This window comes from Oncorhynchus gorbuscha, linkage group LG03, assembly GCF_021184085.1.
Source record: "Oncorhynchus gorbuscha isolate QuinsamMale2020 ecotype Even-year linkage group LG03, OgorEven_v1.0, whole genome shotgun sequence".
Lineage (NCBI taxonomy): Eukaryota > Metazoa > Chordata > Actinopteri > Salmoniformes > Salmonidae > Oncorhynchus > Oncorhynchus gorbuscha.
The window spans coordinates 4,125,166-4,138,369 of record NC_060175.1 but is presented as its reverse complement, the minus strand read 5'-3'; the positions used below and the strand labels follow the sequence as shown (position 1 = coordinate 4,138,369).

General features: G+C 42.2%; 1 protein-coding gene across 2 annotated transcripts in view; it reads right to left on the bottom strand.

Moving 5' to 3' along the window:
* Nucleotides 1–13,204, bottom strand: part of pxk (PX domain containing serine/threonine kinase) — a 72,274-nt gene that overhangs the window by 50,305 nt on the left and 8,765 nt on the right. For both annotated transcript variants that reach the window (XM_046338523.1, XM_046338530.1), the window contains 4 exons: nt 12,436–12,622; nt 7,146–7,223; nt 715–788; nt 297–371 (listed from right to left, as the gene is read on the bottom strand). In XM_046338523.1, the coding sequence (XP_046194479.1) occupies nt 297–371; nt 715–788; nt 7,146–7,223; nt 12,436–12,622 (414 nt within the window). The remainder of the gene's footprint in view (nt 1–296; nt 372–714; nt 789–7,145; nt 7,224–12,435; nt 12,623–13,204) is intronic.

Here is a 13,204-nt window from a genome sequence, read left to right as displayed (position 1 = left end):
GCAGGTAGTTGATTCCCGGCAGTCAGGGGGCAGGTAGACAGTCAGGGGGCAGGGAGTTTATTCTAGCAGTCAGGGGGCAGGTAGTTGATTCCCGGCAGTCAGGGGGCAGGTAGGCAGTCAGGCGACAGGTAGTTGATTCCCGGCAGTCAGTGGGCAGGTAGTGTGGTGGGAGGCCTCTTTTCAGAGAATATTCACACAGACAGCATTGGTAAGAGCTAGATGATACATACATACATACAGAGAGTGGGTAGAAGAAATCTGCTATCCACAAATCTATTTTCAAAGAGTATACGTACAGTGAGGCTGGGTAGGAGCTTCATGGTCGACTGAAGGTCTTTGTCTGACAGGAATTTATCTGGACCCAAGTCCACCTGTGCAACAACAAAACCACATAAACTTAACACCAAAAAACCTCCAGGTGATAGGAACACAATACAGGTTAGAATTACTTTAGAACTATAAAATGCAGATACCAAAACGACAATTGTCTGTCGCTAGCAAGTGAAAACCAGTCAGCGCCTGCAGTATAAAAGAGGTTTTGATTCTACCTCTCTGTACCTTCGCATTGTAAAGCAGCTATAAGATGACAATGAAGTTCTAAAATAATTGATTAAAAAGTACCAACAGCAACAGTAAACAGCAACAGTAAACAGCAACAGTAAACAGCAACAGTAAACAGCAACAGTAAACAGCCACAGTAAACAGCAGACTTACCCAACTCAACACTTGACGTTCCTTGGGTTGTTCTTTGTTTTTGATTAGGAAATATTTCTTCCGTATCCTCCACCCTGAAAGATGATAAAAACATGTTAATTTTAATATCACATTTTCCTGATTAACAGTCCATTTACATGACAGCTTTATCGGAGTCACAATGGTGAGTTCATGGTCAACAGAGTTGGTGCATAACCAATCAATTTAGAGGGAAAGGGGGGATACTTAGTTGTACAACTAAATGCATTCAACTGAAATGTGTGTTCTGCATTTAACCTCTCTGAATCAGAGAGGGGCGGGGCTGCCTTAACTCGACATCCAATGTCTGTCTCCGGGCGACCGGGGATTTAGTCCACTTAATTATGAAATCAATTCACCTCGCTTTATTTACAAAAGCACTTGGAGGCTATCAGAGTTATGAAAAAGCACTTGGAGGCTATCAGAGTTATAAAAAAGCACTTGGAGGCTATCAGAGTTATAAAAAAGCACTTGGAGGCTATCCTAGTTATGAAAAAGCACTTGGAGGCTATCCTAGTTATGAAAAAGCACTTGGAGGCTATCCTAGTTATGAAAAAGCAAAGCACTAGTTATGAAAAAGCACTTGGAGGCTATCCTAGTTATGAAAAAGCACTTGGAGGCTATCCTAGTTTTTATGAAAAAAGCACTTGGAGGCTATCCTAGTTTTTATGAAAAAAGCACTTGGAGGCTATCCTAGTTATGAAAAAGCACTTGGAGGCTATCCTAGTTATGAAAAAGCACTTGGAGGCTATCCTAGTTATGAAAAAGCACTTGGAGGCTATCCTAGTTATGAAAAAAAAAGCACTAGTTTGAAAAAGCAGGCTATCCTAGTTATGAAAAAGCACTTGGAGGCTATCCTAGTTATGAAAAAGCACTTGGAGGCTATCCTAGTTATGAAAAAGCACTTGGAGGCTATCCTAGTTATGAAAAAGCACTTGGAGGCTATCCTAGTTATGAAAAAGCACTTGGAGGCTATCCTAGTTATGAAAAAGCACTTGGAGGCTATCCTAGTTATGAAAAAGCACTTGGAGGCTATCCTAGTTATGAAAAAAGCACTTGGAGGCTATCCTAGTTATGAAAAAGCACTTGGAGGCTATCCTAGTTATGAAAAAGCACTTGGAGGCTATCCTAGTTATGAAAAAGCACTTGGAGGCTATCCTAGTTATGAAAAAGCACTTGGAGGCTATCCTAGTTATGAAAAAGCACTTGGAGGCTATCCTAGTTATGAAAAAGCACTTGGAGGCTATCCTAGTTATGAAAAAGCACTTGGAGGCTATCCTAGTTATGAAAAAGCACTTGGAGGCTATCCTAGTTATGAAAAAGCACTTGGAGGCTATCCTAGTTATGAAAAAGCACTTGGAGGCTATCCTAGTTATGAAAAAAAGCTACTAGTTATGAAAAAGCACTTGGAGGCTATCCTAGTTATGAAAAAGCACTTGGAGGCTATCCTAGTTATGAAAAAGCACTTGGAGGCTATCCTAGTTATGAAAAAGCACTTGGAGGCTATCCTAGTTATGAAAAAGCACTTGGAGGCTATCCTAGTTATGAAAAAGCACTTGGAGGCTATCCTAGTTATGAAAAAGCACTTGGAGGCTATCCTAGTTATGAAAAAGCACTTGGAGGCTATCCTAGTTATGAAAAAGCACTTGGAGGCTATCCTAGTTATGAAAAAGTTATCCTAGTTAAAAAGCACTTGGAGGCTATCCTAGTTATGAAAAAGCACTTGGAGGCTATCCTAGTTATGAAAAAGCACTTGGAGGCTATCCTAGTTATGAAAAAGCACTTGGAGGCTATCCTAGTTATGAAAAAGCACTTGGAGGCTATCCTAGTTATGAAAAAGCACTTGGAGGCTATCCTAGTTATGAAAAAGCACTTGGAGGCTATCCTAGTTATGAAAAAGCAGGCTATCCTGTTATGAAAAAGCACTTGGAGGCTATCCTAGTTATGAAAAAAAGCACTTGGAGGCTATCCTAGTTATGAAAAAGCACTTGGAGGCTATCCTAGTTATGAAAAAGCACTTGGAGGCTAGTTATGAAAAAGCACTTGGAGGCTATCCTAGTTATGAAAAAGCACTTGGAGGCTATCCTAGTTATGAAAAAAAGCACTGAAAAAGCACTTGGAGGCTATCCTAGTTATGAAAAAGCACTTGGAGGCTATCCTGAAAAAGTTATGAAAAAGCACTTGGAGGCTATCCTAGTTATGAAAAAGCACTTGGAGGCTATCCTAGTTATGAAAAAGCACTTGGAGGCTATCCTAGTTATGAAAAAGCACTTGGAGGCTATCCTAGTTATGAAAAAGCACTTGGAGGCTATCCTAGTTATGAAAAAGCACTTGGAGGCTATCCTAGTTATGAAAAAGCACTTGGAGGCTATCCTAGTTATGAAAAAGCACTTGGAGGCTATCCTAGTTATGAAAAAGCACTTGGAGGCTATCCTAGTTATGAAAAAGCACTTGGAGGCTATCCTAGTTATGAAAAAGCACTTGGAGGCTATCCTAGTTATGAAAAAGCACTTGGAGGCTATCCTAGTTATGAAAAAGCACTTGGAGGCTATCCTAGTTATGAAAAAGCACTTGGAGGCTATCCTAGTTATGAAAAAGCACTTGGAGGCTATCCTAGTTATGAAAAAGCACTTGGAGGCTATCCTAGTTATGAAAAGCACTTGGAGGCTATCCTAGTTATGAAAAAGCACTTGGAGGCTATCCTAGTTATGAAAAAAAAGCACTTGGAGGCTATCCTAGTTATGAAAAAGCACTTGGAGGCTATCCTAGTTATGAAAAAAGCACTTGGAGGCTATCCTAGTTATGAAAAAGCACTTGGAGGCTATCCTAGTTATGAAAAAGCACTTGGAGGCTATCCTAGTTATGAAAAAGCACTTGGAGGCTATCCTAGTTATGAAAAAGCACTTGGAGGCTATCCTAGTTATGAAAAAGCACTTGGAGGCTATCCTAGTTATGAAAAAGCACTTGGAGGCTATCCTAGTTATGAAAAAGCACTTGGAGGCTATCCTAGTTATGAAAAAGCACTTGGAGGCTATCCTAGTTATGAAAAAGCACTTGGAGGCTATCCTGGAGGCTATCCTAGTTATGAAAAAGTGGAGGCTATCCTGTTAAAAAGCACTTGGAGGCTATCCTAGTTATGAAAAAGCACTTGGAGGCTATCCTAGTTATGAAAAAGCACTTGGAGGCTATCCTAGTTATGAAAAAGCACTTGGAGGCTATCCTAGTTATGAAAAAGCACTTGGAGGCTATCCTAGTTATGAAAAAGCACTTGGAGGCTATCCTAGTTATGAAAAAGCACTTGGAGGCTATCCTAGTTATGAAAAAGCACTTGGAGGCTATCCTAGTTATGAAAAAGCACTTGGAGGCTATCCTAGTTATGAAAAAGCACTTGGAGGCTATCCTAGTTATGAAAAAGCACTTGGAGGCTATCCTAGTTATGAAAAAGCACTTGGAGGCTATCCTAGTTATGAAAAAGCACTTGGAGGCTATCCTAGTTATGAAAAAGCACTTGGAGGCTATCCTAGTTTTTATGAAAAAAGCACTTGGAGGCTATCCTAGTTATGAAAAAGCACTTGGAGGCTATCCTAGTTATGAAAAAGCACTTGGAGGCTATCCTATGATAAAGTTATGTTATGAAAAAGCACTTGGAGGCTATCCTAGTTATGAAAAAGCACTTGGAGGCTATCCTAGTTATGAAAAAGCACTTGGAGGCTATCCTAGTTATGAAAAAGCATCCTAGTTTGAAAAAGCACTTGGAGGCTATCCTAGTTATGAAAAAGCACTTGGAGGCTATCCTAGTTATGAAAAAGCACTTGGAGGCTATCCTAGTTATGAAAAAGCACTTGGAGGCTATCCTAGTTATGATAAAAAGCACTTGGAGGCTATCCTAGTTATGAAAAAGCACTTGGAGGCTATCCTAGTTATGAAAAAGCACTTGGAGGCTATCCTAGTTTGAAAAGCACTTGGAGGCTAAAAAAAAGCACTTGGAGGCTATCCTAGTTATGATAAAGCACTTGGAGGCTATCCTAGTTATGAAAAAGCACTTGGAGGTATTCCGTCCATACTAATAATAAACATCAGCTGTGTCACTCCCATGTTAGAGCAGTAACGTGACATTGACCTGTCCCCTAATATTCCTCCTGGAGCAACGGAGACGAGAAAACGACAGTCACGACATCCACGGCGACGACAGACATCCACGTGACACAGCAGCGGGTCTTTTATATTTCCTGACATTTTTACAAATCACTCCTGTTATAAGAACACTGAGGCTGTTTATAATCTTTAAATCACTACAATGTTATTATACAGCCGTAATAGGATATTTAGCGCTTTATTATCATGCTATTACAGCCTTATTATAATAGCATAATCAGGCTATAACACCATGACAGACAGCATTATAATCAGGCTGTAATGACATAGCATTATAATCAGGCTGTAATGACATAGCATTATAATCAGGCTGTAATGTCATAGCATTATAATCAGGCTGTAATGTCATAGCATTATAATCAGGCTGTAATGTCATAGCATTATAATCAGGCTGTAATGTCATAGCATTATAATCAGGCTGTAATGACATAGCATTATAATCAGGCTGTAATGTCATAGCATTATAATCAGGCTGTAATGTCATAGCATTATAATCAGGCTGTAATGTCATAACATTATAATCAGGCTGTAATGTCATAGCATTATAATCAGGCTGTAATGTCATAGCATTATAATCAGGCTGTAATGACAGCATTATAATCAGGCTGTAATGACAGCATTATAATCAGGCTGTAATGACAGCATTATAATCAGGCTGTAATGACATGTTAACATGCCTGATTATAATGCTGTTATGTCATTACAGCCTGATTATAATGCTATTATGTCTTTTTATACGGCTCAATTATCAATTTGTTTTGTTTTTGTAAACCAATCTATGATGATGAATAATGTGTCATACAGCCTTATTATAATGCTATCTTGTCTGTATTATTAAGTTATTACAACGTTACTTATTGCTGCTATTTTCATTGACTTGACCAAAGCTTTTGATAAGGTAGACCATTCCATTCTTGTGGGCCGGCTAAGGAGTGTTGGTGTCTCTGAGGGGTCTTTGGCCTGGTTTGCTAACTACCTCTCTCAAAGAGTGCAGTGTATAAAGTCATAAAATCTGCTGTCTCAGCCACTGCCTGTCAGCAAGGGAGTACACCAAGGTTCAATCCTAGGCCCCACGCTCTTCTCAATTTACATCAACAACATAGCTCAGGCAGTAGGAATCTCGCTCATCCATTTACATGCAGATAATACAGTCTCATACTAGAGTGGCTAGATGTTCTTTACCATTTACCATTTTACCATATACTCTCTGTAAACTGGTCATCTCTGTATACCAATCGCAAGACCCACTGGTTGATGCTTATTTATAAAACCCTCTTCGGCCTCACTCGCACCTATCTGAGATATCTACTGCAGCCCTCATCCTCCACCCGTTCTGCCAGTCACATTCTGTTAAAGATCCCCAAAGCACACACATTCCTGGGTCGCTCGTCTATTCAGTTCACTGCAGCTAGCGACTGGAACGAGCTGCAACAAACACTCAAACTGGACAGTTTTATCTCCATCTCTTCATTCAAAGACTCAACACTGGACACTCTTACTGACAGTTGTGGCTGCTTTGCGTCATGTATTGTCTCTACCTTCTTGCCCTTTGTGCTGTTTTTTGTTCCCAATAATGTTTTGTACCATGTGGTGTTGCTACCATGTGGTCATGTGGTGTTGCTACCATGTGGTGTTGCTACCATGTGGTCATGTGGTGTTGCTACCATGTGGTGTTGCTACCATGTGGTCATGTGGTGTTGCTACCATGTGGTGTTGCTACCATGTGGTCATGTGGTGTTGCTACCATGTGGTCATGTGGTGTTGCTACCATGTGGTCATGTGGTGTTGCTACCATGTGGTCATGTGGTGTTGCTACCATGTGGTCATGTGGTGTTGCTACCATGTGGTCATGTGGTGTTGCTACCATGTGGTCATGTGGTGTTGCTACCATGTGGTGTTGCTACCATGTGGTCATGTGGTGTTGCTACCATGTGTTGCTGCTACCATGTGGTCATGTGGTGTTGCTACCATGTGTTGCTGCTACCATGCTGTGTTGTCATGTGGTGTCGCTACCATGTGTTGCTGCTACCATGCTGTGTCGTCATGTGTTGCTGCCATGCTGTGTTGTCTTAAGTCTCTTTAGGTAGTGTCTCTCGTCGTGATGTGTGTTTTGTCCTATATTTAAATTTGCATGCAAGTCCCCGTCTCCTCAGGAGGCCTTTTTTCAGTTTGGTTATCTGTCATTGTAAATAAGAATAAATGTTCTTAACTGACTTGCCTAGTTAAATAAAAGATTAAATAAAATCCTTAAAACTTACCAATGTCTTTCAGAGGCTCCACCACTTCCCACTTAGGATCCGACCTGAAGAACATGGATACCTGCTGTAAGGCGATTTCTGTCGAGGAGGAGGAGACAAGGGTCAGTGTGACAACCTTCCATATCAACAACAATTACCCAATTTATCAACTCAAAATATACCACTACCCTTCAAAAGTTTGGGGTCACTTAGAAATGTCCATGTTTTTGAAAGAAAAGCAAAACAATTTTTTTCCCCATTTAAAATAACATCAAATTGATCAGAAATACAGTGTAGACATTGTTAATGTTGTAAATGACTATTGTAGCTGGAAACGGCTGATTTTGTAATGGAATATCTACATAGGCGTACAGACCATTATTATCAGCAACCATCACGCCTGTGTTGCAATGACACGTCGTGTTAGCTCAGCCTCTCTTAAAGTACGGGTCTCTGACCTGTTGATAGTGGGTCGCGACGTGATAGTGTAAATGTATAATTATTTCATTAATTACTGGAATTGATTTGGCCAAGTGCGTCTGCGCTCTCTGTTCAGTGCGCCGTCTGCTCAAGCAGCTCTCTGCTCAGTTTGGCAGCTGTGTGAATGGGAGAGGGAGATGCCCGTGTGCTCAGCGGTTAACCAGGTCGTTTTTTCTTGGAAGCTCACTCCGCTACACACGATGCAGCGCTGTCGTTCAGCAGTAGATGATGTGCAGTCCACCACTGACTTGTCACTCCCACTCGCCATCACTCACCGCTGTCATCAAATGGACTCATGCAAAGCCACAAATTCTGACTGAGCTCAATTGTTTTGAAACGCATACTCAGCGATTAGTTTCTCTCTCCTTCAAACAAACTTTTAAGGAGGAGCGCCCACAATGTGTTTTGTACCTTAGTAATGAGTCTCGAATAACGAACAAATGTAATAATACGACACGTCCCGATCAAACATCCACAGCATGACGGTAAACCCAGGACGTTCTTTCAGAACAGGGCAGAATGCTTCGGGAAACAGGGCTTCGGGAAACAGGGCTTCGACAGTGGAAAAGTCAAGTCAGCTATCAAGGAATTGTCATCATTTTAGAACAGGTGATGATTTGGGGCGGCAGGGTAGCCTAGTGCTTAGAGCGTTGGACTAGTAACCGCAAGGTTGCAAGTTCAAACCCCCGAGCTGACAAGGTACAAATCTGTCGTTCTGCCCCTGAACAGGCAGTTAACCCACCGTTCCCAGGCCGTCATTGAAAATAAGAATTTGTTCTTAACTGACTCGCCTGGTTAAATAAAGGTCAAATAAAATGTAAAAAAATAAGCAGAAATAAGGGAGTACTAACTCTCATAGTAGTTAGTAGATGGGAGTTTCTCTTTCAAACAATCCCATGACCTTGTACACAGCTAATAGCCAACGTTAGCCAAAGCATGCCAGCTACTGATAGTGTAACCATAGTAACAGTACAGATGAAACATGATCAGGCCTACTGTACATCTGTACTGTAGAAAGTATTGTTGAAAACGAGTCTAGGTTGGAACTGTTGCTGTTAAAATACAATAATAATAATAGTTATTCTTAGTTGGAATAAACTGATTGAAGCAAGATGCTTTTTTGAGGTAAACCCACTCTCACAGTTCTGAGTTGTTCCATCTACAACAGGAAGTAGTCTCCTGCCTGACTGAACCCACTCACACAGTTCTGGGTTGTTCATCTACAACAGGAAGTGGTCTCCTGCCTGACTGAGAACCCACTCACACAGTTCTGGATTGTTCATCTACAACAGGAAGTAGTCTCCTGCCTGACTGAGAACCCACTCACACAGTTCTGAGTTGTTCCATCTACAACAGGAAGTGGTCTCCTGCCTGACTGAGAACCCACGCTCACAGTTCTGGAAGTGGTCTCCCCACTGAGAACCCACGCTCACAGTTGTGTTCCATCTACAACAGGAAGTGGTCTCCTGCCTGACTGAGAACCCACTCACACAGTTCTGGGTTGTTCCATCTACAACAGGAAGTGGTCTCCTGCCTGACTGAGAACCCACTCACACAGTTCTGGATTGTTCATCTACAACAGGAAGTAGTCTCCTGCCTGACTGAGAACCCACTCACACAGTTCTGAGTTGTTCCATCTACAACAGGAAGTGGTCTCCTGCCTGACTGAGAACCCACGCTCACAGTTCTGGGTTGTTCCATCTACAACAGGAAGTGGTCTCCTGCCTGACTGAGAACCCACTCACACAGTTCTGGGTTGTTCCATCTACAACAGGAAGTGGTCTCCTGCCTGACTGAGAACCCACTCACACAGTTCTGGGTTGTTCCATCTACAACAGGAAGTGGTCTCCTGCCTGACTGAGAAAGCAGCAGATGTTCTGGTTCAGTTTGCCTGACTGAGAACCCACACACAGTTCTGGGTTGTTCCATCTATGTTCCATCTCAGGGTTCTCAACTCTGACATACTCTGGGTTGTTCCAAACAACAACAAGCCTACAGAAACAGTTTTGAAGGCTGCCTGCATAACCCCTCAGTTCTACAATGTCAAAACAGGAAGAGTCCCAGAACAGAACATCACACAGTTCTGAGTTGTTCCATCTACAACAGGAAGTGGTCTCCTGTGTGTTTTCTGTTGTTCCATCTACAACAGGAAGTGGTCTCCTGCCTGACTGAGAACCCATCACAGTTCTGGGTTGTTCCATTACAACAGGAAGTGGTCTCCTGCCTGACTGAAAAAGCAGCAGATGTTCTGGTTCAGTTTGGCACCACATACCTATGCGAATCAGGGTTCTCAACTCTGACATACTTTTAAACAACAACAAGTACAGAAACAGTTTGAAGGCTGAGCATAACCTCAGTGTTACAATGTCAAAAACAGAGCCCAGAACAGACATGCTCTCATTAGGACCGTGTGTTTTCTGGTTTACATCTGTGTGATGTGATCAATCAGTTCATTCCAGTTCAGAATAAATAAAATATAGATGTATTGTATTTTAACAGCAACACTTCCAACCTAGACTTTATTTTCACAATAATTTCTACAGTAAGATGTACAATAGGCCTGATCATTTCATCTGTACTGTTACTTAGGGTTGTGTGTGTTCTGTTATTAATCTGTAATCAATCTGTTTATTCCAGTTCAGAATGAAAATGATTTATTGTATTTTAACAGCAACACTTCCAACCTAGACTTTATTTTCACAATAATTTCTACAGTAAGATGTACAATAGGCCTGATCATTTCATCTGTACTGTTACTTAGGGTTGTGTGTGTTGTGTTATTAATCTGTTTATTCCAGTTCAGAATGAAAATGATTTATTGTATTTTCACAGCAACACTTCCAACCTAGACTTTATTTTCACAATAATTTCTACAGTAAGATGTACAATAGGCCTGATCATTTCATCTGTACTGTTACTTAGGGTTGTGTGTGTTCTGTTATTAATCTGTAATCAATCTGTTTATTCCAGTTCAGAATGAAAATGATTTATTGTATTTTAACAGCAACATGTCCCATCTAAACAGATATGTAAGAGTGTTTTTAATGGGGGGAAATAAACATGAATAGATATTTAACGTCATTGTTATTTGTTTTTGTCTATATTGCATTTGTTTTAGGCATACAGGCAATGAAATGTACAGATATGTATAGTTGCATATTTTCCTCAGTTTGGGTCCCAGGAAAACAGAATTTGTCATTTGGGTCCCAGGCTGAAAAAGTTTAAGAACCCCTGTGTTAGCTAATCCAAGTTTAACACGGTACAAAGGCAAATTGATCATTAGAAAACCGTTTTGTTATGTTAGCACAGCTGAAAACTGTTGTTCTAATTAAAGAAGCAATATAACTGGCCTTCTGTAGACTAATTGAGTATCTGGAGCATCAGCATTTGTGGGTTCGATTACAGGCTCAAAAAACAGCCAGAAACAAATAACTTTCTTCTGAAACTCATCAGGTCTATTCTTGTTCTGAGAAATGAAGGCTATTCCATGCGAGAAATTGTCAAGAAACTGAAAATCTCGTACAATGCTGTGTACTACTCCCTTCATAGAACGGCACAAACTGGCCCTAACCAGAATAGAAAGAGGAGTGGGAGGCCTTGGTGCACAACTGAGCAAGAGGACAAGTACATTAAAGTGTCAAGTTTGAGAAACCGACGCCTCACAAGCCCTCAACTGGCAGCTTCATTAAATAGTACCTGCAAAACACCAGTCTCAAAGTCAACAGTGAAGAGGTGACTCCGGGATGCTGGTCTTCTAGGCAGAGTTCCTCTGTTCAGTGTCTGTGTTCTTTTGCCCATCTTAATCTTTTCTTTTTATTGGCCAGTCTGAGATATGGCTTTTTCTTTGCAACTTTGCCTAGAAGGCCAGCATCCCGGAGTCGCCTCTTCACTGTTGACATTGAGACTGGTGTTTTGCGGATACTATTAATATGAATTACCGTATTCTAAAATGTGATTTCTGTTCTTCTGATCAACATAGGTGGACGCCCTAATCAGGTTACGCACCCAATGGATATGGGTCTGGTACATTTCTCAAATGTCCGGTAAATTAAAATGCTTATGTCCAACACCACATTTTCCTAACTGACACCCTGTATCACACCCATGCTAGACACGCCCACCAAACCCTGTATCACACCCACCAAACCCTGTATCACACCCACCAAACCCTGTATCACACCCATGCTAGACACACCCACCAAACCCTGTATCACACCCATGCTAGACACACCCACCAAACCCTGTATCACACCCATGCTAGACACGCCCACCAAACCCTGTATCACACCCATGCTAGACACGCCCACCAAACCCTGTATCACACCCATGCTAGACACGCCCACCAAACCCTGTATCACACCCATGTTAGACACGCCCACCAAACCCTGTATCACACCCATGCTAGACACACCCACCAAACCCTGTATCACACCCATGCTAGACACACCCACCAAACCCTGTATCACACCCATGTTAGACACGCCCACCAAACCCTGTATCACACCCATGCTAGACACACCCACCAAACCCTGTATCACACCCATGCTAGACACGCCCACCAAACCCTGTATCACACCCATGCTAGACACACCCACCAAACCCTGTATCACACCCATGCTAGACACACCCACCAAACCCTGTATCACACCCATGTTAGACACACCCACCAAACCCTGTATCACACCCATGCTAGACACACCCACCAAACCCTGTATCACACCCATGTTAGACACGCCCACCAAACCCTGTATCACACCCATGCTAGACACGCCCACCAAACCCTGTATCACACCCATGCTAGACACGCCCCCAACCCTAAGAGTTCACACACCTGTGTAGTTGGCAGAGTAGTTGTTGGTGTCGAGGAACTTCTTGACCAGTTGGCAGGTGGCTAGGATGTGATGCTGAGTAATAAAGTCTAAGTAGACCTGTAGTCCTCTCTGTCTCTCTGCTATGAACTCCCTGTCCATGTTACCTAGCAACTTCTTAGGTGGTAGAGGCAGGCTGACGCCAGAGACCTGGGGGACGAGGTTGGATAGAGGGATGGGGGGGTGGGGAGCTAGGAAATGGGAGAGAGAATGAGTGGGGAGAGAGAGTGGGAGAGAGAATGAGTGGGAGAGAGAGCGAGAGAGAATGAGTGGGAGAGAGAGCGAGAGAGAGAATGAGTGGGAGAGAGAGCGAGAGAGAATGAGTGGGAGAGAGAGCGAGAGAGAATGAGTGGGAGAGAGAGCGAGAGAGAATGAGTGGGAGAGAGAGCGAGAGAGAATGAGTGGGAGAGAGAGCGAGAGAGAATGAGTGGGAGAGAGAGAGGGGAGAGAGAGAACGAGAGAGAATGAGATAGATAAAGAGATAAAGAGAGAAAGAACGAGTTGACACATAGGAATGTAGGGTTCACAGAATGGATAATGGTCAGGAAATGAGCTGGTAAAACCTCAGCAGAAACCTCAGCTTCCTTTTAACGATGGCTTCTCAAAAATGTGTAATGACCAACAAAGAATACTCAGTATGAACACATCACCTTCATAAAAACACAAAGTATGCTTCCCAAATGGCACCCCATTCCCATAGGGTGCTGGTCCAAAGTAGTGAGCTATGTAGGG